Source organism: Dendrobates tinctorius, unplaced genomic scaffold (genome assembly GCF_039654945.1).
Source record: "Dendrobates tinctorius isolate UK_male_01 unplaced genomic scaffold, ASM3965494v1 ptg000028l, whole genome shotgun sequence".
Taxonomy (NCBI): Eukaryota; Metazoa; Chordata; class Amphibia; order Anura; family Dendrobatidae; genus Dendrobates; species Dendrobates tinctorius.
Window position 1 is genome coordinate 53,328,907 of NW_027361696.1, and position 27,029 is coordinate 53,355,935.

Here is a 27,029-nt window from a genome sequence, read left to right on the forward strand (position 1 = left end):
GGCCACATAACCCTGCTTTAAACAGGGGTTCAGAAAATTATGGCCATATGAAGTCATTCTAAGACTATAGAGTCCCTGTGCAGCACATGAGGCTCAGACACATACAAAGCTCAAAAACAGAGAATACAAAAAAAGTAGGATAAAAACGTCATCAAAATGTCTGCTGTGCTGGAGACAGTCACGTGACTTCAATTTTCCCTCTAACTTTCCCCTCTAGTAGCCGTCTCTCGCGTGACGTCAGCGTCACTGTGGTCTCGCGATGCGTGCCGGGAGGTGTAGTTCTTACCATCATTATAAAGCCCAGCGTAATGCTCCCGGAAGAGGAGCACACAAGATGTTTGTCCACAAGAAATACCGGGGGAAGCGGCTGCATTGTGAGTGTGATACGGTGGAGATGTGCCGGGCCTCGCTCAGCGCGTGTGTGTGACCGCTACGCGACGGGACGGGAATGGCCTTCAGAGAGGTCATCGCTGCGGGGGGCTGGGTGTAGTAAGATGGTGGCGGGACACTTCCGGGTGTACGTAGACACGTGGAGCAGTGGGTGTAGCAAGATGGTGGCGTACTTTGTTTAGTTGTAAGTGGAGAGATGAGAACAAGCTCCGAATGCTGCGCTGCTTCATGTATGTGCTTGTGTGATCTGTAGAACGTGAGAGGAAGGAGGCTTGTGACAGCTGAGCTCTACCACCGAGCCTGTGCGGTGTACAGCCCTGCAGGTTCCTCTACTATTTCCAGCTCTAATTTTTTTTTTTTCTCTCTTTTGCCTGTGGACCCCCTTTTTTGACCATTACTGCAGATTTTACTACTTTTTTTGGTCCTTACAACTAATCTTATTTTTGTATTTTTATTCTGTATTTTGGGGAGGTGAACGGCCTAAAATTCAAGAATTCTGACTTTCGCGTTCAGTGGTCTGAGCTTGGACAGATGCGGACCCCACAATACAGAAGTGATATTAATCAACTCATGTTGTGGGGAAGGGGGGGTGAATGTGTGCAGACAAAGGCTGGAAATAAAGCACCCCCCCCCTTAAGAAAAAAAAAAAAAAAAAAATCTGTGTGTGTATATAGAGAAAGCTGCAGAACGGTTATAGATGTCTATCCATATCCTCTATATAGTATACATAGAGATACAGAAAGGCTGTCTGTGTGTATATAATATATGTATATACTGTATATATTTTTTGCACCTTTTATCTTCATTTTATCACACCTGTCCTGTTCCCCCCCCCCCCCCCCCCTACACACCTCCACCCCGAGAACTGAATTTTTGACTTGTAGTATTGTAAAATTTGATCTCCTATATACTAATATGACAAAATTAGGCCTGTCAGTTTGCATTCTCCTGGCAGTACCTGTCCATCACCAGCCTGCATTGTGTAGCCTCCCCGGGAGCAGTGGGCACTATATCAAGCTAGTTGGGTTTCGCAATTTTCTTTTTTTTTTTTTTTTTTTTTTTCTAAGCCAACATTTCAGCATCCATATGACTTTTCTATCTTTTTTTTTTTTTTTTTTTTTTTTTTTTTTAGGTTAGAGAACCATAAAACATAGATTTTTGCCCTTTTTATTTCCTATTTCCGTTGCAGACATTGCAATACTAAGGGTTTTAGTCCTTTTCCTTCCTGGGAAGAGGTTGTGTATATGTACACATGTTTATTATACTTGTCTATATTTCCCCTTTTCACATGTAAAGCGCCATATAAATGCATAATAATAATTTGTGTATATATAATTTATTTTTCCTGCTCATTTTACCTGTTGTATATTTTGTCTTTTGGGGATGTGCAACTGTGAACACTTGTAATATGCATTGTAAAATGACTGACCTCCTGTGTACAAAGATGGCAGACGGGAGGGCTTCGGTAGCCCCTCACTGCCATGAAAATGTTTCTGCCACCCCACAGTCAAGTGTGGTATTATTTAGTGTGTATGTACATGTCGAAATATGTATTGGGTGGGCCTCCTAGGAGTAGTGGACCCCAGCAATTCCTTGTTTCCCTGCTTCTGATGCCGGCCATGCTTATTGGCCCCTCTAGACATGTAGAGGGACCCTGTGCTTGATGTGCTGCTGTGCACCATGTAGGGTGCATGGGAATGTTGGTTACATGTTATAAACATGACTTTCCACCTGTCCCATTCTGCATCTAAATTATTGGTGATGGGTCTGCTGCGTGAGTGCTGACAGTATACGGGATCTCAACCCTGAAAATCCTACTCCACTGCCTGTAATAATCATGAGATCCCCCTAGGTCACTTGCACCAGTGACCCATTTCCGTCACATCTCCTCCAGTCCCTTTCCCCTGCTGTCACCCCTCTCCTTACTAAAATACTTAACCTCTCTCTCCCTTCTGGTATCTTTCCCTCATTTAAGCATGCCATCATACATCCACTACTTAAAAAACCATCCCTTGACCAAAACTGTGCTGCTAACTGTAGACCTGTCTCGAATCTTCCCTTCATCTCTAAACTCCAGGAACTCCGCTATCTCTTTGATAACTCTCTTCTCGACCCTCTCCAATCCGGTTTCCGCTCTTTACACTCTACTGAAACTGCCCTCACTAAAGTCTCTAATGATCTACTAACAGCTAAATCAAATGGTCATTACTCCATGCTAATTCTCTTGGATCTCTCTGCAGCATTCGACACTGTGGATCATCAGCTCCTCCTCACTATGCTCCGTTACATTGGCCTCAAGGACACCGTTCTCTCCTGGTTCTCCTCCTATCTCTGACCGCTCTTTTGCTGGTTCCTCCTCCTCTCATCTTCCCCTTACTGTTGGGGTTCCTCAAGGATCAGTCCTAGGCCCCCTCCTCTTCTCTTTGTACACTGCCCCTATTGGTCAAACAATCAGTAGATTTGGTTTCCAGTACCATCTCTATGCTGATGACACCCAATTAAACGCTTCTTCTGACATCACGCCAGCCTTTCTAGAAAACACCAGCGATTGTCTAAACGCTGTGTCTAACATCATGTCCACACTATATCTGAAACTGAACCTGTCAGACTGAACTCCTTGTGATTCCTCCCGCTACTAATGTACCTATACCCGACCTTGCCATTTCCATCTGTGGTTCCACTATTACTCTCCAGCAACATGCCCGCTGTCTTGGGGTCATACTTGACTCCGAGCTTTCCTTTGCCCCCCACATTTGATCACTGGCTCGCTCTTGTCATCTGCACCTCAAAAACATTTCTAGAATTCGACCTTTTCTTACTTTTGACTCCTCAAAAACTCTTACTGTTTCTCTTATTCATTCTCGTCTCGACTATTGTAACTCCCTTCTAATCGGTCTCCCTCTTACCAAACTCTCCCCTCTCCTATCTGTCTTGAATGCTGCAGCCAGGATCATATTCCTCGCCAATCGTTACACCGATGCCTCTACCTTGTGCCAGTCATTACACTGGCTACCCATCCACTCCAGAACTCAGTATAAACTTATTACCCTCACCCACAAAGCCCTCCATGGCTCAGCACCACCCTACATCTCCTCCCTTGTTTCAGTATACCACCCTACCCGCTCCCTCCATTTTGCTGATGACCTGAGGTTAGCATCCTCAATAATCAGAACCTCCCACTCCCGTCTCCAAGACTTTACACGTGCTGCGCCAATTCTTTGGAATGCACTTCCCAGGTCAATACGATTAGTCCCCAATCTCTACAATTTTAAGCGTGCCCTGAAAACACATTTATTCAGACTGGCCTATCGCCTCAACACATTAACCTAATGTATCCCTGTGTGGCACAGCCAAAAGTTTTACCATAACCAGGTTCCTCCCATCATGTTCCTACATGCTTTATGCATCTATTAGCCCTCTGTGTCTGTACTGTTACACACTTAACATTATGGCTGGTCCATACAATCAGGGCAACGGTTACCACCCACCTTTTGTGTCTCTTTTTTCCTCATAGACTGTAAAGGGGGTTTTACACTAAGCAATATCGCTAGCAATATCGCTAAAACGTCACTGGTTTTGTGACGTTATAGCGATATTGCTAGCGATATCGCTATGTGTGATACTTACCTCCGACCGGCTCCCCCGCTGTCCATCGCTGATCGCGCGAGAATGTCCAGCTCCATTTCTCGTCGGGCGCTTCCTGCTGAGACTTCCTGCTGTGACGTCCAGCGACGCGTGGAGGCGGGCGGGAGGACGCAGGATCGCTGTGTGTGAAAGGTAAGTATCGTGCGCTGCGTCGCTGCTGCATCGCTGTGAGATCTTTCTGTATGAAAGCTCACTAGCGATCATTTAGCGATGCACCAGCGATCCTGACCGGGTCGGATCGCTGGTTGGATCGCTGGTGCATCGCTAAATGTAAAAGGGCCTTAAGCTTGCGAGCAGGGCCCTCATTCCTCTTGGTATCTGTTTTGATCTATGTGTTTATTGTTACACTGTAACGTCCATTGTATGTACAAATCTCCTCTGAAATGTAAAGTGCTGCGCAATATGTCGGCGCTATAGAAATAAAATTTATTATTACTATGTAGCTGGAAACCTCGCACTATGGCTGTTCTTCGTGCAGCGTCTGAGCCTCTGGTTCTGTGAGCGCTCACTATGGAATCTCATCTATAGTTTTGTTTGTTCTGAGACGGGAGAAGTTCAATAAGTCACTTATTCCTCTGTTATCAGGAGGGCGTGTGTCTCTAATGTGTGCCGTATGTTTGCAAAGCCGGTGTCACCTTTTATTATACATGGGGGAAGCGGTATTAGCTAAATATTGTACACAGGGGATAGTATTATAGTAGTTATATTCTTTTACATAGGAGCAGTATTATATAGTTGTTATACAGTGGGTATGGAAAGTATTCAGACCACTTTACATTTTTCACTGTTTCATTGCAGCCATTTGGTAAACTAAAACTTTTTTTTTTCTCATTAATGAACACTTTGTACCCCATCATGACTGGAAAAAAAACAAATGTAGAATTTTTTGTAAATTTATTATAACAGAAAAACTGATATCACATGGTCATAAGTATTCAGACCCTTTGCTTGAGTAGAAGCACCCTTATGAGCTAGTACAGCCATGAGTCTTCTTGGGAATGATGCAACAAGTTATTCATACATGGATTTGGGAATACTCTGCCATTCTTCCTTGCAGATCCTCTCCCGTTCCATCAGGGTGGATGGTGGACAGCCATTTTCAGGTCTCTCCAGAGATGCTCAATTGGGTTTAGGTCAGTGCTGTGGCTGGGCCAGTCAAGAATGGTCACAGAGTTGTTCTGAAGCCACTCCTTTGTTATTTTACCTGTGTGCTTAGGGTCATTGTCTTTTTGGAAGGTCAACTTTCGGCCAAGTCTGAGGTCCAGAGCACTCTGGAAGAGGTTTTCATCCAGGATATCTCTGTACTTGGCCGCATTCATGTTTCTTTCAATGGCAACCAGTTGTCCTGTCCCTGCAGCTGAAAAACACCCCCATAGCATGATGCTGCCACCACCATGTTTCACTGTTGGGATTGTATTGGGCAGGTGATGAGCAGTGCCTGGTTTTCTCCACACATACTACTTAAAACTTCTTGGTGATAATCAGGGCTGTGGAGTCTGAGTCGGAGCTCATTTTGGTGGAGTCGGTATAAAATGGTCTGACTCCTAAAATATAATAAATTGGGTACAGTAGTTCAATGCAGAATGTGCTGAATATTTTTTCATAGGAATTTGGGAAAGTTATGAAATGTCCTATAAATGGCTGTTCTATTCGTGACCTAAGGCTACATTCACACACAGCGTTTTTGCTGGGTTTTTTGAGGATACGTTTTTCAGCTGCAAAAGCAGATCAGGTTTTTAAAAAAAAAAAAAATACTGCATCACTTGAAAGGTTTTTGAGCTCATAGATAATGTTTTCAATAGCAAAAGCAGATTAGAAATCTGCTATATCTATCCATTTATCCATATCTGTCTATCCATATCTTATCTGTACCAAAAAGAATGAAAGCCGGGTAGCACACAGACTAACACTCCTTTTTTTTTTTTTTTTTTTTTTTGCACCAGTCAGGTACACCTCATAGCTTCCCAAAAGGATTCCCAGGACAGGCATTGCTTCTCTTCAGTAACACCAGCATCAATTGATAGTTGGAATAAATAGACTGCATTCACCACATCTTAAGGTGCAGGCTTTATTTTCAAGTGTAGGGGTGTGCAGTATAAGGTTCTGCAGTAGCTGAGGTGTGCAGTATGAGGTTCTGCCCCTCCTCCCCTCCCCTCCTCCTCCCCTCCCCTCCTCCTCCCCTCCTCCCCTCCTCCCCTCCTCCCCTCCTCCCCTCCTCCCCTCCTCCCCTCCTCCCCTCCTCCCCTCCTCCCCTCCTCCCCTAGTTTTGATCCTGGCTAAAACCGTTTCTTATAGATATGGCGAACCCTAAATGAAGGTCAATGGACACAGGTGGCTGAATTGAAGGAATTGCTTAATCACCTATTTACCGTGACTAAGCTGAGGATTTAACTCCTGGCATTTTCATAAGGGAGTGGAAGAACTTGCTATTTTGCCTGTCCCAAAGAGATTTAATCGCAGATGGCATTGCTGCTTCAATGAAACTGAGAGAGACACAGCTATTGGAAAATAAATTTTTTCTGGCAGCTGTTTGACTGTGGACCCAAGTCATCGTATATTGCTTGATGATCAACAGCTTACTAAAGGAAAAGAAGCTCTGACTGAGGTAGCAGTTAGGATGAGTGGCCTACAAGAGGACTGCCAGGTGCAAGAGGACTTGGGTCCTGACAGTGCTACTGCTGCCATATCTTCATCCTCATCAGATGAGGAGTTTGACTTTGACAAGTATTTGGATGACATGGAGCAGGCAAAGCGTTGCTGCAAGGAAAAAGATTTCACTCTGTCTCCTATAGCAAGCAGATTGACCATATTTCAGCAAATGTTTCACTTGCTCTCAAAGAAAAATTCAACCGTTCATCAAAACTGACTGTGCATGAGGCAATTCCTTTATACTTGGAAATTGTTAGATGTTGCCCATGTGGTTATGGCTTTGCCTCCAACCCAAGTTAGTGTAGAGAGGTTGTTCTCTGGCCTTAAAACTATCAGGTCAGATGTGAGGTCATCTATGAAGGAGGATCTGATGGAGGCAATTCTATTTCTTAGAACAAATTCATAGACTGCACAAATGTTATTTAGTATGTTTTTGTTGAAAACTGTTTTTTGCCACTTACATAGTTTTACATAGAGATATATATACACTGTGTATATATATAATCTATATTACATAGTGTATTACATATTTACAATTTATTACAGTTTTTTGTGTTCTAAAGTTGTATTCCAATAAATAGATATTATGTTCTATCTAAATGTCTTGATTATTGTATCATAAAAATGATTAAATGTTTGATGTTCACATTGTACTACAATAAATTTTTCACTTAAATATAAGCCATATATGTTGGAGTCGGTGGAAGGGAAATTGAGGCGTCGGAGTCGCAGGTTTGGCTTACCGACTCCACAGCCCTGGTGATAATTCTATCTTCATCTCATCACACCAATCTTATTTCTCCGTCTGGAAGTCCTTCATGCGTTGTTGTTGTTGTGTGTTTTTTTTTTTTTTTTTTTTGTTTTTTTTTAACAAACTTTATGCAGGCTTTCATATGTCTTCACCTGGGACTCGGAGAGGCTTCCGTTGGGCCACTTTGCCATAAAGGCCCGACTGGTGGAGGGCTGCAGTGATAGGAGAAAGTTGACATTGTAGAACTATCTCGCTACTGCATCTGTGGAGCTCAGCCACAGTGATCTTGGGGTTCTTTATCTCTCTCTCTCTCACCAAGGCTCTTCTCCCACAATTGCTCAGTTTGGCTGGACGGCCAGGTCTAGGAAGATTTCTTGTGGTCCCAAACTTCTTCCATTTAAGGATTATGGAGGCCACTGTGCTCTAAGGAATCTTGTGTACTGCAGAAATTCTTTTGTAACCTTGGCCAGATATGTGCCTTGCCACAATTCTGTCTCTGAGCTCCTTGGCCAGTTCCTTTGACCTCATGATTCTCATTCGGTCTGACATGCACTGTGAGCTGTGAGGTCTTATATAGACAGGTGTGTGCCTTTACAAATCAAGACCTATCAGTTTAATTAAACACAGCTGGACTCCAATGAAGGAGTAGAACTATTTCAAGGAGGATCACAAGGAAATGGACAGCATGTGACTTAAATATGAGTGTCTGAGCAAAGGGTCTGAATACTTATTACCATGAGAGATTTCAGTTTCTTTTTAATAAAGTTGCAAAAATTGCTACATTTCTTTTTTTTTTTTTTTTTTTTTTGTCAAGATGGGGTGCAGAGTGTACATTAATGAGAAAAAAACAAACTTTTATAAATTTACCAAATGGCTGCAATGAAACAAAGGGTGAAATTTAAAGGAGTCTGAATACTTTCTGCACCCACTGTATTCTTGTACATAGGAGCAGTAATATAGTAATTATAGTAGTTAATATTCTTGTACATAGGAGCAGTAATATAGCCAATAATGTCTGAAAAGCGCTGTGGAATTAATGGTGCTATATAAACGCGTAAAAAAAAAAAAATTGGTTATATTCTTGTACAAAGGGGGCAGTATTATAGTAGTTATAATAATTTTATTTCTATAGCGCCGACATATTCCGCAGCACTTTACATTTCAAAGGGGACTTGTGCAGACAATAGACATTACAGCATAACAATAATCATAGATTATAACAAATACCAAGAGGAATGAGGGCCCTGCTCACAAGCTTACAGTCTGAGGAAAGAGGTGGACACGAAAGGTGGGCGGTAACGTTGCCCTGATTGTATGGACCAGTCTTAATGTTAAGTGTGTAACAGTACAGACACAGAGGGCTAATGGATGCATAAAGCATGTGGGAACATGATGCGGGGAACCTGGTTATTGTGAAACTTTTGACTGTGCCACACAGGGATCGATTAGGTTAATGTGTTGAGGCGGTAGGCCAGTCTGAGTAAATGCGTTTTCAGGGCACGCTTAAAATAGTAGGGATTGGGGACTAATAGTATTGACCTGGGAAGTGCATTCCAAAGAATTGGCGCAGCACGTGTAAAGTCTTGGAGACGGGAGTGGGAGGTTCTGATTATTGAGGATGCTAGCCTCAGGTCATCAGCAGAACGGAGGGCACGGGTAGGGTGGTATACTGAAACAAGGGAGATGTAGGGTGGTGCTGAGCCATGAAGAGCTTTGTGGGTGAGGGTAATAAGTTTGTACTGGATTCTGGAGTGGATGGGTAGCCAGTGTAATGACTGGCACAAGGTAGAGGAATCAGTGTAACGATTGGCGAGGAATATGATCTTGGCTGCAGCATTCAAGACAGATTGGAGGGGGGAGAGTTTGGTAAGGGGGAGACCGATTAGAAGAGTTACAATAGTCGAGAATGAATAAGCGAAACGGTAAGTTTACTGTTTATTGTACGTAAGGGACTATTATGGTAGTTATATGCTTGTACATGAGGGGCAGTATTAGTTGTATTTTATATTCGCTTTTTATATGGGCTTGTCACTTAGGGTACTTTCACATTCCGTTGGTCCTCTGTTAAGTGGCCCCGTCAGGGCTTGTGTCTAAACCCCCACACAACTGGATTCGGACATATGTGCTGATGGTACTGACAGTCAATGTGCGCTCTCATACATCACTACATCTGGGTGTCCGCCTACTGTAGGTGTATATGCCCAAAAACTATGCAGAACCTCATTATAGTCTATGACCACATCGGCGCATATGTCCGATTCCTGTTTTGCGGTGGGTGGTTCAGACGCAAGCCTAGACTGTGCCAAGGTGCAGTGTGAAAGCTGCCTTATTCTTGGGCTGTGTGAAGGATCAGATGACAAGCGAGCGTGTTCCTTGGGGATGGTTGTACGCTTGTTCGGCCAGTCGTGGTTCCAGGTGAAGGGTCTTCGTCTTGGAATGTCAGTAATTTGTAAGAACCTGGACTCCAAGAACAGATTAGGGCAGTGATTGTTTACCTGCGACCTAGGATACATTTACCTTTCTGGTGGTGACTTTTCTCGGATTAGTGCAGTTGCTTATTAATCAGAATGACAAGGTTACCAGCCTCTCCTGCATCTAGGACTTTGCGAGAGATTTACTGGGAATCTGATCATCTGTGTATGGTGTAAACAATGGACTGGGGGACAATTGGAGGTGATGGGAGTATCCTGTGAGGAGTGACTGGGTAAATAGTCTTTTTAGGAGGGGTATCTTACCATTAAGGGCTTTACAGAAGGACTGATTTACTTCTTAATCCTCGAGGCCGATTGTTCACCATTTTAGGGTGTGATGGAGCCAGAATAGAAAGGCGTTTTATTAAAATCTGTAACAATGCTTTCCGATTGGGATTCCACTGTCTGTTGTACAACTCCCAGTGTGCACATGAGCTCACCTGTATCAGAGAAAAACTTTTTTCTCCTTGAACCCTCTTGGTCCTCTGTTATGTAAATGTAGTACAATGTCTTCCTTCAAGGATATGTTTGCCAGGACTATTGCACAGGTACTGGAGCCGTAAACATAAGATTAAGGAATAACTATTAAATAGATATTGCTGACCTGATGAGTCTGGTGCACTGAGTTTGAAGGGACACCTTTTGGCTTTAGCATTTTATTTTTTTTTATTTTTTAATTTCTGCCCCAGTAGTAACTCAGGATCAGTAATGTATGTACACAGTGATTGCACCAGCAGAATAGTGAGTGCAGCTCTGGAGTAGAATACAGGATGTAACTCCGGATCTGTAATGTATGTACATAGTAACTCCACCAGCAGAATAGTGAGTGCAGCTCTGGAATATAATACAGGAGGTAACTCAGGATCAGTACAGGATCAGTAATGTATGTACACAGTGACTGCACCAGCAGAATAGTGAGTGCAGCTCTGGAGTATAATACAGGATGTAACTCCAGATCAGTAATGTATGTACAGTAGTGACTGCACCAGCAGAATAGTGAATGCAGCATAATACAGGATGCATCTCTGAATCTTCATTGGATGAGTGTTCAGTGACATTGTCTTCTGTATACTCTCTATAATGGTCAGATTACGCACTCGTACACCAGTATGTAATGGTTACAGAAAATTGCTGTGATATTAGAATGAGAGGAAGTTGAGCAGGAAACGGAGGGGAAGGTGTCTGTATCATGTGGTTCAGTCTTGGCTGGAAGTATCGGCATTCGAGCCCCTATAGACATCACACAGTGTAAGTTATTTAGGTTTGGTTCACCGCTTCCGCACAATCTTCTCGCACACTGGAATTGCGCCTCCTTGTAGTTGCTCGCGTGTGGTGAGATTCCGATCTCCACCTGCTGATGTGCAATGATGGAGAGTGATATAAACTGCTGCTTCATCTCTGAGGGTTTTCCTTTGTAGCGATTACAACCTTGTCATGGAAGATTGCAGTATCTAAAAAAGGTTCTCCTGCATGAGGGAGGGGGTGATCGATTTTAATTGTTGGCACCTTCAGGCACAATGATGTTAAATGGCATTAAAATATGCTCCAACCAGCGCTCCGTAATGGAAGACTTGCCAAGTTTTGAAAACTGCCATAAGGGTGGTTCAAGAAGTGCAGCGTCCTGCAACAACTTATTTCTGCAGATGTAGTTGATTATCTGCAGTCCTATGTAAGGTTAGGTTTCCATGGTCAGGATTTCATCAGTATTTGCTCAGGATTTGATGCAGGTAAAATCTGCACCTGAGGTCACTGGCAGGTCACCTGCGTTTTTACATGCGGATTTGTATGTGTTTTTTTTTTTTTTGTAAGCTAAATAAAGGTCTATTTAACAAAAAGATTTGTGATGTCATTTCTGGTCCAACCTCCTCTTTAACATTTGTTCAACCCACACTCAATTACAGATAGATAATGGATAGATAGATATGGGATGGATAGATCAATAGATATATCTAGACATGGATAGAAATATCGATGGATAGCTATCTGTTAGGCCGGGGTCACACTTTACGAGAAACTTGCATGAGTCTTTCACCTCAATACCTGGCACTCAGACCGGAGCATGCGACTACATGCAGCCGCACTCTGGTCCCGAGTGCCGGCGGCAGTGCCGGGTATTGAGGTGCGAATTTCTCGCAAGTGTGGCCCCGGCCTCAAACGCAATATTAAAATAGGGGGGCCCAAAAAATGACGTGGGGTCCCCTATAACTAATAGCCAGAAAGGCTACGCAGACAGCTGCAGGCTGATATTCATAGCCTAGGAAGGGGCCATGGATCTAAGATGCGCCAATTCCAGTGCTTAGCGCCTCTTCCCACAGCCGTGTAGCGGTGGCATATGGGGTAATAAGGGGTTAATGTCACCTTTGATTGTAGGGTGATGTTGACCTGTTAATGGAGAGGCATCGATAAGACACCTATCCGTTATTAATCCTATAGTATGAAAGGGTTAAAAAGACACCTTTTTCTGGCTGTAGTTTAATGAAATAAAACACATCACAAGTTTGCCATTTTATTATACTAATCCATGCGAAGCCATCAATCTCCTGAAGAAAAAGAAAAAAACAATCGTATACTCCCTGATCCGACATGGTCCATATACGAGTGTCCCACGACGTTTCCAGCTCTGCTACATCTGGATGCATGACATCCAGATATAGCGGAGCTAGGTGACAACCGGAGATGTCTTCGGCGATCACCTACACTCTAGCTCTCACGGTCAGCTGACTGTGAAAACTAGCCTAGTGTGATCGGGGATAACCCCCAGTCACGTGCACAGCAGTTCTCACGATAACTTGGCTTATCGCGAGAACTGCAGTGGATGGGGGACATCAGGCTGGAGGGCAGGCGAGAACGTCATTTTATTAGTAGGCATGCATAGTAATCTGCGTTTACGACTTCACTGCACTCAAACAAGCAACACTTGCATTCAAATCAGCTCTCACCTCTGCTAAACAGGCCTTCTTTACACCCCTTGTATCTTCCTTATCCCACAACCCCAAACAGTTGTTCAATACTTTTAACTCCCTCCTCCGCCCACCACTGCCACCTCCGACTTCCCTAATCTCTGCCGAGGACTTTGCTGCACACTTCAAAAACAAGATAGACCAAACATGGCAAGTCTTTATTGCCCAACCACCTCAACCCCTTTGTATACCAGACCAATGCCCAAACCCCATAACCTCTCTCCAACATCACTGAAGAGGAGCTTAATCGCCTCTTCTCCAAATCGCACCTCACAACCTGTGCACTTGACCCGATTTCCACCTCCTCTGCAACCTCACCACCACACTTATCCCATCCCTAACCCACCTCTTCAACCTATCACTAACGTCCGGTACCTTCCCTTCTGCTTTCAAACATGCCACAATCGCACCTATCCTTAAAAAGCCAACCCTCGATCCAACAGCCACATCCAGCTATCGCCCAATATCGCTGCTCCCATTCGCTTCTAAACTCCTGGAGCAGCATGTTCACACTGAACTTTCCTCCCACCTCTCGTCTAACTTGCTCTTTGACAATCTACAATCTGGCTTCCGCCCCCATCATTCCACTGAGTCAGCCCTGACCAAAATGACCAACGACCTACATACAGCCAAAGCTAACGGACAATACTCTATACTCCTGTTTCTAGACCTGTCCTCTGCTTTTGACACAGTTAACCACTGCCTCCTACCACAGATCCTCTCCTCCTTTTGGCATCAAAGACCTCGCCCTATCCTGGATCTCCTCATACCTTTCCAACCGCACATTCAGCGTCTCCCACTCCCACACTAACTCCTCATCCCACCCTCTCTGTTGGAGTCTCTGTTGGAGTCCCCCAAGGCTCTGTTCTAGGACCCCTACTCTTCTCAATCTACACACTTGGTCTGGGGCAACTCATAAAGTCCCACAGATTCCAGTATCACCTTTGTCGATGATACTCAGATCTACCTCTCTGGCCCAGATATCACCTCTCTGCTCTCCAGAATCCCAGAGTGTCTATCAGCCATATCCTCCTTCTCCTCTCGCTTCCTCAAACTCAATGTGGACAAATCTGAACTGATCATCTTTCCCCCATCTCACAGATTTTCCTTACCCGATCTTTCTATTACAATTGACAACATCACACTTCCCCCGTACCGGAGGTCCGCTGCCTCGGAGTAACCCTTGACTCTGCCCTGTCCTTCAAACTGCACATCCAAGCTCTCTGCCTACTGTCGCCTCCAGCTCAAAAATATTACCAGAATCCGTTCCTCAACCCTCAATCTACTAAAATGCTTGTGCATGCCCTCATTATCTCCCGCATTGACTATTACAACATCCTTTTCTGTGGCCTCCCTGCTAACACCCTTGCACCTCTCCAGTCCATTCTCAACTCTGCTGCCTGACTAATTCATCTCTCTCCTCGCTACTCCTCCACTTCTTCCCTCTGCAAATCTCTTCACTGGCTCCCATTCCCTCAGCGTATCCAGTTCAAATTACTAATACTGACCTACAAGGCCATCTACTGTACAACCTGTCTCCTCCATACATCTCTGAACTAATCTCCATATACCTTCCCTCAAGGAATCTCCAGTCCTCCCAAGACCTCCTTCTCTCTTCCACACTTATTCGCTCCTCACCCAACCGCCTCCAAGATTTCTCCCGAATAGCCCCCATCCTCTGGAATTCCCTGCCCCAACACGTCCGGCTATCAACCACACTCGGATCCTTCAGACGGAACCTCAAAACCCACCTCTTCAGGAAAGCCTGCAGTGATCCCTGCTACCGCCTCACCATCACTGGAACTGCTGTAAACCCCCCCCCCCCCCCAACCTACTGTCTCCTTCCCCACCATCCTGTAGCATGTAAGCCCAAAAGGGCAGGGTCCTCTCTCCCCTCTATATCAGTCTGTGATTGTTAGTTTGTTTGCTGTAAGTGATATCTGTAATCTGTATGTAACCCCTTCTCATGTACAGCACCATGGAACCAATGGTGCTATATAAATAATAATGTGACTAATCATTAGATGCGGTTTTACCCCATCTAATGCGTCGCCGCATCGTAAAGACATGCTGCATTCTGAAAAGACGCCGCATGTCTGTTCACATTTTAACGCATAGTGGAGACAGGATTTCATGAATCCTCTATGCTGTAACATATGGACGCTGCGGCTTAACGCAGCGTCAAACCCGCAGTGTTTCCTGACCGTGGAAATACACCCTAAGAGTGGTAACACCAGCCAGCAAGTCACAAGTCGCGTTCCTTTTCTAATTTTGTTCTCTATTCAGCCCAGACCACCCCAACTAGTCTTTGCAGATTCATTTCTTTTTTTTCTAGTGCTTTCCCCCCACCCCAACCCCTCCCCATCTGCCTCCACTTGTCTGCTAACTATACAGTGCAATAACTCAGGTAGTAGTAATGGGCCCCACAGTGCTCTCATTTAGTGCTCCCCTGCACCATCTGCCATGGTAATATCCACCGTTTATGCCCCCTTCCAGGTCTACCATGCCAAGTTTTTGCCATTAACCCCCCCCCCCCCCCCCCTTCCAACAACAATCAGTGCTGCTCCCCTTCTACCATATGTGGCACTATGGTGTGATGTCATCGGTCTGCTGTCTGTCTTTTGGACCTCTGATGGGCAGCTGCAGTCCTCATGCTGCCGTTGGCTGAGGGTGCAGGCCAGCACGGTGGCTATCCCACCAAGGACAACATCTGTAAGGAGTTTGTATGTTCTCCCCGTGTTTGCCTGGGTTTCCTCTGGGCACTCCGGTTTCCTCCCACATTCTAAAGACATACTAATAGAGAATTTAGATTGTGAGCCCCATCGGGGACAGTGATGTGTGCAAACTGTAAAGCGCTGCGGAATATGTTAGCGCTACATAAAAATATTATTATAGAGTAAAGTCCATGAGATGGGACAACTCCTCCGATGGCCCAGGACTACCTTATTTCTGGGACTTCCTAGATATTATGGAAGAGTTGGCAAATATGGGCAATGGCTTCCCATCAGACAAAGGCGAGGTTTGCCTTGCTTTGTTTAATACCGCACGTGCTAGCTACTGGCATAGGAGACATTAGGAGTGCAATGTGTGTCACTCAGCTTTGTAGAAAATTTGTTTTGTTCCCATGGAAAGCCATGTTGTGACCTAGTATCGCACCCTAAAAACCCTCCATTAGGGCTGCTTTCAGACCTCTGTGGTGACCGAGGGGAAGGACCGCTCATTGGGGCTTGTGGGGGGGACTGCCAGTTGGGGTGATGTTGATTTCATGAACGGAGTTGCGACAGCCTAAGACTCGTTCAAGTAGAGTGAAATAAGCCTCAGGCCTTTCAGAAAGAGGGCATGGTAATCGCCCATCAGGCGCTTTGGAACGCTGGGGGGCAACCAATATGGCCATTATCTGGATTGTCACAACCTTTTTTTTTTTTTTTCTTCCCCCTAGAAGTTGCGCTCTATTCCAAATCATGCAGGGTGCCGATCACTATACAAATTTGCAAAACGCTCGTTTGTCGGGTGCGACTATCTTATTACACTTAATAGCTGCCGAAAAGAAGTCTGCGTACGCACCCAGCATGATCTATTAATGGCTATAGGATTGTCGGCCAGGTTATAAATGATTGCCGGTCGGCTTCTGTTCTGTGTAGCTAACAGTCGTTTACTGCCATGCAATATTAGCAAGCCACTGGGGGTAGTAGTTTACTTCATGGGCTCATGTGAGGTGGAAATCCCTAAGTTTTTATTCCATTTTACTATCAGTGTTGAATTTTCTGTTTTGTTTTTAACTGTTTCACTCTAAACTGGCTCAATCCTCCAAAAATATTGTTTTCCCGCGCTTTCCTACTCTTCCGCCCAAACTTAAAATGGCGGCCACGGACAACTGCCCAGTGATCGCCACGCCCATTCCTTTCAGTGTGTCGCGTCCGTGCTTTTATAGTTCTTTGTCTGCCGCGGTGTGTTTTGGGTATCGTAGTTATGACAATTTCCGACCATGACGAACAAACGCAGCGCGACGTATTTTCCCGTAACTTACGTTCTATACGTCTCCGCTACCCGCAAAGCTCACTGGGAGTTGTAGTTTCATTTTGTCACCTCTACACTCGTCTCCTGATCTTACGTGCACTCGAGCTCCCAGCATACTCTACGTCTAACTCGTCTTCTCACTCCTTTTCCTCCCTCCTTACCCCGCAGATTATGCCGGGAATTGTAGTCCAGTGAGGTGTTTTGTGATTGGTGGAAGGTAGATACGGACTCTGTTTCCCAGAGAGCTCAGCGAAGCGGCCTGGAGCCCCCGGGGCTGAGTGTGTGTGGCGGCCGCGGGGAGGGAGCCGCCGAGCCCGGCCACCATTCAGCGTCTGTGCGCTTCGCTCATCAGCATGAGCGGCGTCAACCGGAACCGGAGCGACGTCTTCGGTGACCAAAATCCGTCTGGAGCTGGGAAGGGTCCCGGAGGAGCTACGGGGGGCGCCTCCTCTGTGCCTGCGGGCTTCAGCGCCATCAAACTGGGCAGTGAGTATCTAGGGCTGGGGGGGGGTAAACATGGCCGCTGTAGGTGGCAGTCTGTGGGGCTTATGGGGTGTGTTATAAATGGCCCCTAATCTCTTGGCCATGATTAGCAGTGACCTGTAACCTCTGGGGGGCGCTGACCCTTATGTGCAGCCAATCTACGTATCTCTATTTTGAGGATGGGGTTCATGTTTTACCCTCTTTTAAGATGCATTTTTGGGGTCCACATTGCCACATGCATAAATGGGAGCCCCCTTAACTTTCTGGAGAGTCCCTTCAAATGGGATGAGACAATGTCCGCAGAGCCCCCATCTACCAGGCAGTGGGGGGCAGCGAGGCATACTTAAGGCCCCCACTGTTTGGCTTTTAGGACCTAGAGGTGCGGGGTGTCCTTGCTGCCGGAGGGGGGCAGCGGGGCATCCTTGGGGTAGGAGGGGGGTGGTGTCCTTAGGATAAGGGGTAGGTATTTAAGGCCGGCCAGCGGGGGCCCTTAGGATTTAGGGGTGCCAGGGGAAACCCCTTAGGACCTAGAGGTGCGGGTGTCCTTGGGGCTGACAGGGGAGGGAGGCAGTGGGGCCTCCTTGGGGCAGGAAGGGGGGGTGGCATCCTTAGGGTAAGGGGTAGGTACTTAAGGCCGGACAGTAGGGGCGCAGCGTCCTTAGGGCCATTTCTTAAAACATCTCAGTATTATGGTGGCCGAACCCCACGACCTCTATTCATCCGTGGTCCCCTGCATTGAACGACCCTCGTAGCAACACGTCCTACCGGAGATTCCCATTTGTCAAATTCTCTAGAAATCGCCCCTGTAATTAAAGGTGCATGAAACCAATTCAGGGCAATCAAAGTGGGTGCAAAAAAGCCTTTCTCATGACTCTTGTCTCCGTCCTTCTTTCCAGGTCTTTGCTCTTCGTCAGGCCCCACATAGTCGCACATGGCATAGCGCACAGATTAGTCAGTGTGAGGACCTAGTGACGCAAAATGCATGGAAGGGGCCGAGGACAGGAAAGAAATTCATTGTTTACTTTTGTTTTTTAACTTATTTTGTATTTATTCAACACTTAATTTTTATTTCTCTTTTACCACTTCCTCAGCCCTTGGAATTCCATTTTGTTAGAATTTGCACCAGTTGAATCCCACCCCTCCCAAAAAAAACAACTTTTTTTTTTTTTTTTCTTGCTTGCTGTGTATTTTGTTCTTGATGTCAGCGATGGAGACTTGGTTGAACGGAGTTGGCTTCAATTAAAACTCTGCCAAAAGTGCGAGGAAGGGTGCCATCCTTTTGCATGTAGGTGATACATGGGCCATATGATCCCCCCCCCCCCCCCCCCCTAATAGGTTAAAGGGGGGGGGGGGGTAACTTGGTCTTTTAGGATTTATGATGACCCCACACATTACAGAACATTCGCCTGCCCCCTCTCCTGTAATAACGCAGCGGGATATTGACAGATATCTGTTCTTCGTACTGTGGGGGGGGGGGGGGGGGTCACATTTTGGTGTACAGACTGGTGCAGGTCCCAGTGGCCAGACCCCACCAATCAACCTGTAATCTTTACTGAGCCCTTCTTGGCTCCGTCTCGTATGGCGACACATGGCATCCGTACAACGTTTACAAAAACTGCCTTGCGTCGACCAACTGGACGCTAGTGTGGCACTGTAAACAGTCGCATGCGTTCGCTGTAATTGTGCAGTAGTGTCAGTGGTGGTCGGGGCCAGTAGTGGTGGCACTTGGTTTACATCCATGCTGGGGCGTGTCATCAGGATGATTACTATCCGCCTTCTCATCCGCTGAGCTCATGGTTATTAGTTCTCTGCCTCTTATCCATTTTTTTTTTTTTTTTCTGGCTGGGGATATTTAAGACTTGCTCCGCTGCAGGCGACAATGAGGGAGAGGACTCACCTGGGGTTATGTAGCGGTAGAGAGATCCCTGCTGACATCCAGGAGGATCAGATACAAGTCCATACACATAAGGCACCGGTCACAACCGAGTCCTCTGTCATAAGTAGACATCAGGAGTAAAGATCGGCCTGGAGCTTTCATCATGTGCAACAGCTTAGTCGTGTAGGGGCTTATACATGGACCCTTGGCAGGCAGTGTACTCATGGCTTACACACCACCAGAGATGGAAGCTGCAGCCTGCACAGCGCAGTCCAGTTCAGGAATAGCTCCAGATAAGCAATGTATGTACACAGTGACTGCATCAGCAGAATAGTAAGTGCAGCTCTGGAGTATAATACAGGATTACTAGAAATATGTGAAGTCTTACACGCGTGGATTATCGTACCAGACGGTGCCGAGTTTCTGGGACCTTATAGGTCATTTCTTTCATATATGTATAATTTTTTTTATTTATTTTTTTTTTTTTTTATTTTGTTGGTTTCCCAGGGGACAATGGAAAAGTGACCACGGTGGTGGCCACTCCAGGTCAGGGGCCAGACCGTCCACAAGAAGTGTCGTACACTGACATCAAGGTCATTGGCAATGGCTCCTTTGGAGTGGTGTACCAGGCGAGGCTCGTGGACTGCGGAGAAATGGTGGCGATCAAGAAAGTCCTGCAGGACAAGAGGTTTAAGGTAAATGTGCTCTCTGGATAATGATCGCATTCTTCAATGTCCATGCACCTTGCACATCCCCGGAGAGCCTGTGGACTTTTATCATTGGCCTTTAATATGCCTGTGGTCCCCCCCCCCCCCCGGCTCCTCTTAAGTGCGGGCACCAGATTGTGTCCATTGATGGTCTGGCCAGTCTGAGGCTCGCGTTTCTTGCCTCACTTCTAACCGGACGTCTTCCATCCACGTCTGGCCGCTCCATCACGCTGGGCGTTGCTGTATAACGCTTCCTGTGTGCACTGTCGAATTCACTAGCGGTGGTCATACATCAGCTGATTCTCACCTGGTATGATGTGTAAAGCACTTGGCCTTTTCAGCATTTTTTTTTTTTTTGTTTGTTTTTTTGCACGGAGCTGTGAAATCTGTAAGCGGATCGCTGAATGTAACACTTGATACAAGGGCTGGACACCTGGTTACAGTGAATGTACATCGGGACGTGGCGACCAACTGTTTGGGGTCTTGTTGACTTCCTGTGTAGACCGGGACCAGTGCTCTTCTTGCAACGGCTGCACGGCCATTTTACATGGGTGACTGAAACATTTAAAGGGTTTGTGGTGGTGTGATCGCCTTCTAACCCAAACTTTGTTTTTTGCCAGAATCGTGAACTTCAGATCATGCGCAGACTGGATCACTGTAACATTGTGCGTCTTCGATATTTCTTCTATTCCAGCGGAGAGAAGGTGAGAACCATGGACAGATTTCTGCTTGAGAGAAGTTTTTGCAGATGCATCATTATTTTGTTCTTTCCCTCCCTACAGAAGGATGAAGTTTACTTAAACTTGGTCCTAGATTTTGTCCCAGAAACGGTGTATCGCGTTGCACGACATTTTGCAAAAGCCAAATCCACTCTGCCGTCCATCTATGTGAAGGTGGGGAGTTTGGGGTCTGTGTGTGTCTCTGAGGGTAGTTTTATGCTCGCATGATGGCTAGATTTATTGCGTTCTGCTCACACGCAGGTGTACATGTATCAGCTATTCCGAAGCTTGGCTTATATCCATTCTCAAGGCGTCTGCCACCGGGACATAAAGCCGCAGAATCTCCTGGTGGATCCTGAGACAGCCGTACTGAAGCTTTGTGACTTCGGCAGGTGAGTCCTGGATGAAGAGGATATAACGGTGGCGTATTTGTGCGTCATGTCGCTCGGATACTAATCCTCATTGCTTCTTTTTCCAGCGCAAAACAGCTGGTACGAGGAGAGCCAAATGTGTCCTACATTTGCTCACGATATTACCGGGCACCCGAGCTCATATTTGGAGCCACAGATTATACTGCAAACATTGGTAAGACCTTAAAGGGGGTTTTACACTAAGCGATATCGCTAGCACGTCACTGGTTTTGTGACGTTATAGCGATATTGCTAGCGATATCACTATGTGTGATACTTACCAGCGACCGGCTCCCCCCGCTGTCCATCGCTGATCGCGCGAGAATGTCCGGCTCCATTTCTCGTCGGGCGCTTCCTGCTGAGACTTCCTGCTGTGACGACGAGCGACGCTGGAGGCGGGCGGGAGGACGCCAGGATCGCTGCGTGTGAATGGTAAGTATCGTGCGCTGCGTCGCTGCTGAATCGCTGTGAGGTCTTTCTGTATGAAAGCTCACTAGCGATCATTTAGCGATGCACCAGCGATCCTGACCGGGTGGGATCGCTGGTCGGATCGCTGGTGCATCGCTAAATGTAAAAGGGCCTTAAGTCTGTGCATATGCAAAGAGGGACCTAAAAGGGGTCTTTGACTTATCGATGGGTCTGACACCCAGAGAATGAAGAGGTGGGTGGGTCATGCTGCACAAAAGGTCATTGTTCTTGGCAACTCTTCGTCCTGAGCTGCTGAAAAAAAGACTGCCCATGTGCCCTGAATTGTCCCTAGCATTAAAGTAGTGGCTGTCACCTTGTGTAAACTGACCCTTAGTGGCTGTGTATGTCCTGTGCTATCATATGTAGCTTTATAGGATTTGCAAGGGATGCAATAATTGGTACTAGCTGTTACAAATATCCAAGCTACTTGTGCAATATTGGTTCATATGCCCCCTCCAAAAAATGCTGCTTTTGCCTGCAGATTATCATATTTAGTAATTTTTTTTTCTGTGTCAGACATATGGTCGGCAGGTTGTGTCCTGGCGGAGCTTCTCCTGGGTCAGCCGATCTTCCCTGGGGATAGTGGTGTTGACCAGTTGGTGGAAATCATAAAGGTGAGTCCAACCACAGAGCTGGGCGACCATTGTGGCTCATTGAATTGCAGAATACGCGCATTGTGATTCATCAGAGGTGAAATGTTCTGTAGATTTTACAGTTTATTGACTTGGCACAGGTGAGGACAACAGTCAAGGTGCGAGGGGGTTGTGCCCCTTTATGGGGCAGGGATTCTAAATGAAGAGGTGGCTGCCTGTAACAAGCTCTGTGCAAATCTCCCTTCAAACCTTATTAGCTGCAGATCTGCAGAATCTCAACGCCAGCTACCTAAATGAGACAATAAAGATAAAAACTCTAAAGTACAGATATTTCTGATGTTTGTAAATTGACACACCATGTTTGTTTTGTTGCAAGCAGATCCTCACTAAATCCGCTACACATGACTCTACTATAAGAGTACCTTTACAATTGCTGGTAATCAGATAATAGGTGCTCCTGAGAATACAAAGTTTACCTAAAATTTCGCAGTGTTAACAGGGTGCGATCACCTTGGGAAGAAGCAAAACGCTCGTTTGTCAAGTGAAACTATTTTCAAGCTAGAAAATAGTTTCACCCGACAAACGATCGTTTTGGATAATTGTTCTTGGAAGCGCTTTGTCCAGTGCAAACAGGACCTACGCTGGTGAGCATAATGGCGAGCGCAGAACACCTGCTTTGAAGTAGTTTTGTGCATGTAGGAATTGCAGTCTGCTATTAAACGGGCATTTTAAAAGGGTCCAGATAAACTAAACACACAAGCCCCTTTCTTTCCCTGGTCCATTTCTAGCTCTTATCTGCTGCTCTGGTATAGAGCCTCGCTGCAGAGGTAAAGTAACGTCAACTGCTCACATCAGAGCTTCAGCCAATGCCTGAGCGCAGCGGTCTGTGCCATCTTCATCGCCAAAGCTGTGATGTGAGCTGTTCACATGACTGTGCGGCACATCAGGTGGGGGAGTTGGGACTACGGTCTGTGGTCATAAAATCATTTGGGGGCCAAGTGGAAAACCTCTTTAGCGCCACAAGTTGGGAAGTGTAAACGTACCTGAATTTTTTTTTTTTTTTATGTGAAATGATAAACAACCCCTGTAATTTAGATGTTGGACCCTTCTCTGGGGCTCAAAAAAAAAAATGGCTGGCTTAAGAGTGAAGTTGTAGAAGCTATGAACTGTTTGCATCCTCTGTATATTCTGGGGTATTTAGACTCCAGAATTAAAAATCCTTTTCTGTTTTATTTCTGCAGGTGTTGGGAACTCCCACGCGGGAACAAATCAGAGAAATGAATCCAAATTATACCGAATTCAAATTCCCACAAATCAAAGCACATCCCTGGACGAAGGTAAGGATTGAGGAGCTGCTGACCACTGTCATGGCTGTTACTGCTCTCCACCTCACTAGTTTCATTTCCTCACAAACAGGTCTTTAAACCCCGCACCTCTCCGGAAGCCATCACATTGTGCAGCCGGCTATTGGAGTACACCCCAGACACCCGGCTCTCCCCTCTACAAGCCTGTGCACACTCCTTCTTTGACGAGCTCCGTGACCCCAATGCGCGTCTCCCGAGCGGCAGGGAATTGCCTCCCATCTTCAATTTTAGCTCTGTAGGTGAGTCTGGCACAGCAGTGCAATGACTGTCCCGGGGCTGCCATCGTTGTGACTTGTGGCCACACTAGGTGGCGGCTCTCATAAATGCTTGTCGCTTCTCATTTGCAGAGCTCTCCATCGAGCCCTCGCTGAACACCGTCCTCATACCTCCGCACCTGCACCAGACTCATTTGCACGGTAGGTGACTGGATGGCACAAGGCGCGGTGAGCTGTATGGACTTGTGGTGGGTGTGCTACAATTGTGTGTTCTGATCTCGAGGGAACATTTCTTCAAGTGCATCTGTACCATAGATGTAGCTCTTGTAGATTAGCTCTCTGCCATAATTAGGATTAATTATAAGCCACACAGATAGCCCTCTACTACTCCATATAGAAAATTGTAAAGATGCCTCATATTATTATTTTTTTTTTTCTTACAGGTGAAGGGAGAACTGGATCAGACAGACTCAAAACCAGCGACGTAGCAGAACTGAGCACCTCCTGAGGAGCGCTCCTCGTCCCCTTCCCCCATCCTTTTCCAGCTCCTCTCCACATCAATTTCCCAGCTGACATCTTACACTTACCGTGTGGAAGACAAGCTCGGTCTGTGTGGGGGAGATCACGTCACTTCTCTTCAGCTCCTGGTCACAGACTTTCGATGGCTCTTGTTGTGGTCATCCTCAAATGGGTTTTAATCCCTGATTTCCTTCCCCCCCCCCCCCCCCCCAGTTTATTGGTCAGAAGTCATGGATCCCTCTACCCCTGCACAAAAAAGAACTGCCTGTAGCACTGTAGAGCGCTGCTCTGGATACCTCCAAGCATTGATGTGAAGGTCGAGGCTTCCCGCCTGATCCTCTTCTGGACATCTTAGTACTGATATATTCTTCTCCTTGACCGGTTTCTTGCAGACTCTGATCATGTTGTAAAGTGTTTTTGTTTTGTTTTTTTTTTTGAACCGGGCAAAGGTGCAAACTCCTATTTTTCTTTCCTTCTTGTCCTTTCGTGATTTTATTTTACCGAACAAAGCGGCCGGTCCTCCATATAGCGTTAAAGGCTTCCCCTAACCTATCTGTTTGTGCCTGACCCTCCCCAATCTAAAGGGGGCCACAGACACAAGTAATACTTGACTTCCTCCTGCTGCTTTTAGGGGAGATTGCTGGACCCCAGATCCTCACTGCGGTGTCACCATTAAGACCTGCAGCCATTATTGCCCCACAGGCTTTCATACTGTTACTCCACGTTTAGTGAAGTTTGTGCTGCTTTGCAATTACTACTCCCAGAAGACCTCATCTAGTTATGTTTGCAAAAAACATGATCTACTTGGAGAATTCACCTTTCTGGGGGAGTAAAGTGAAGACAGATGGTATCCCCACCATTCCCTGGTACACTTATTTCTCTGTGCCGCAGTCCCCCATGTATACGTTGTCTGTATCGAGTTTTATAATCTCTAGATGGTACTGGGATCTGATCTCCTTAGAAAGTAAGGGGTTGCAGTGCTGGATATTAAAAGGTTTTTAACGTCCTGTTTTTTTTTTCTTTTTTCGTTTACCCCTAAAATTTGTAGATTAAAAAAAATCACGTCTCAAAAGTTTTTGGTGATTTAGGCTAGTTTCACACTAGCGTTACCGCTAAGCTCCGGTCAGCTCCTCCTCTGATCGCATGACTCTGCATGCGATCAGTGTACCCTATATTTAGCGTTGGGTACGCTGGATGCGCGTTGGTGCCCTTTTTACTGGCACTTGCGCCCTTTTGGCGCTGTGCCGAGCGCACAAAAATGCAACAGTGCGTTTTTGTGTGCTCGGCGCAGCGCCAAAAGGGCGCAAGTGTACCAGCGCACGACCAGCGTACCCAATGCTAAATAAAGGGTACGCTGATCGCATGCGGCATCATGTGATCAGAGGAGGAGCTGACCAGCAGGGGCGGAGCTTAGCGGCGGCCATCTGCTGCGCCTGGTAACGCTACTGTGAAACTAGCCTTACTCTTATGGCGTTGACCATATTAGTCTCCGTGTGGATATGTTATGGTTTTGGTTTTTTTTTGGTGGGGGGTGATGCAGAGAGAAGCAGCAGTTCCTGGTAGATCAGGACACACATGCATTTGCTGGTTATTAATGGAAAAAAATGGCTTCCTCGAGCAATACCAAAATGTTTGCTGATCAGATGCATTTACTTGCATACTGCAATACCGTGCCTACTTGGGGGATGAGGTTGGCAGTGTATTCTTACATTTCCCTTTTATTTGTGGTCTGTCAGTGTTTATTGCTGATCACATGGGCTTCATTGGCCCATAATGGCTCCTTATTCCACAGCTGGGCAAGCTATAAGGCGCCGCTACAGCGTGATATCTTCTAAACTCACCACGAGCTTGGACCATGACGTCATGTTCTCTACCCTTGATCCGATGGAGATCTGTCTTTAGCGCTCCACAGCTCCCCCTAGTGTAGACTTTTAGCATATCATAATGTGCATTCAGCTGGAATTCTAGATTCTACCAGTTGTCTGAAGTCCTATTTCTCTGCGGAAAGATGCTCCTCTCATCTTTGTATGGGTTTGCCCTTCTCTAGCACTGTAGTACAGGAAAGTAAGTACACCCATCAGTTCTGTAGAATCTTTCCCCACAAATTTCCTGCCGGGGCAACTTTGAAACCATAGTCTGCTTCACTTTTTACCATATTCTTCAGATTCCAGTGCATTTTGGTGCAGCACACTGGGTACGTCGCTTATCCACACCACACTCCGGTAGAACTTTTTCTTCTCATTTCCAATTAAGTTACCCCCTATTTTTTTTTTTGTTTTGTTTTAAATTTCATTTTGGAATTTGCACCCAGCCATTCTTTCCCCCTCTTGTAAATATATATATTTCTGCCTACTACAATTTCTTATATCAGAGAAGATGTAGCTGTTGATTTCTTTGTAAATATGTTCATTTGTTTTATTTTTTTTTTTCCTTAATGAAGATGATGAGTCCACCTTGATTTTCTTCTCCCTTTGTACTTATTTTTAGCCTTTTTTTTTTTTTTTTTTTTTTTTTTTTTTTTACCCCTACCTCTTTCCAACCCTCCACCCCTAAAAAAAGAAAAATCAACTTTTTTTTTTTTTCCATCCCCCTTTTTAATTCCTGTTTTAGAATTGAGACGTGAAATACTGTATTGTTGTAGAAGCAAAAAAAAAACAAAGCCAGGATGTAGTATGGTAGAAGCCCGGCCTCCTGTCACTGGGCTGCTGTGGTTTCTGGAAATGTACAGCAATCTTCAATAAATTATTGGCATGAAGACGTTTCACTTCTGTTTATCTCCTCTGATTTCTTTC

General features: G+C 45.8%; 1 protein-coding gene across 2 annotated transcripts; it reads left to right on the top strand.

Annotated features, from left to right (window-relative positions):
- Nucleotides 1–230: 230 nt before the first annotated feature.
- GSK3A (glycogen synthase kinase 3 alpha) lies at nt 231–27,001 on the top strand. 2 transcript variants are annotated; one of them, XM_073570734.1, is made up of 11 exons: nt 231–374; nt 19,750–19,937; nt 20,570–20,653; nt 20,732–20,842; nt 20,930–21,060; nt 21,147–21,253; nt 22,063–22,160; nt 23,381–23,476; nt 23,556–23,742; nt 23,851–23,919; nt 24,162–27,001. In XM_073570734.1, exons 1-11 carry the CDS (start codon nt 260–262, stop codon nt 24,224–24,226), a joined length of 1,251 nt encoding a protein of 416 aa, XP_073426835.1. In that variant the 5' UTR covers nt 231–259; the 3' UTR covers nt 24,227–27,001. The 2 variants fall into 2 exon arrangements, with proteins under 2 accessions (XP_073426835.1, XP_073426834.1); XM_073570733.1 differs by lacking the exon at nt 231–374 and adding an exon at nt 16,935–17,369.
- Nucleotides 27,002–27,029: the final 28 nt, after the last annotated feature.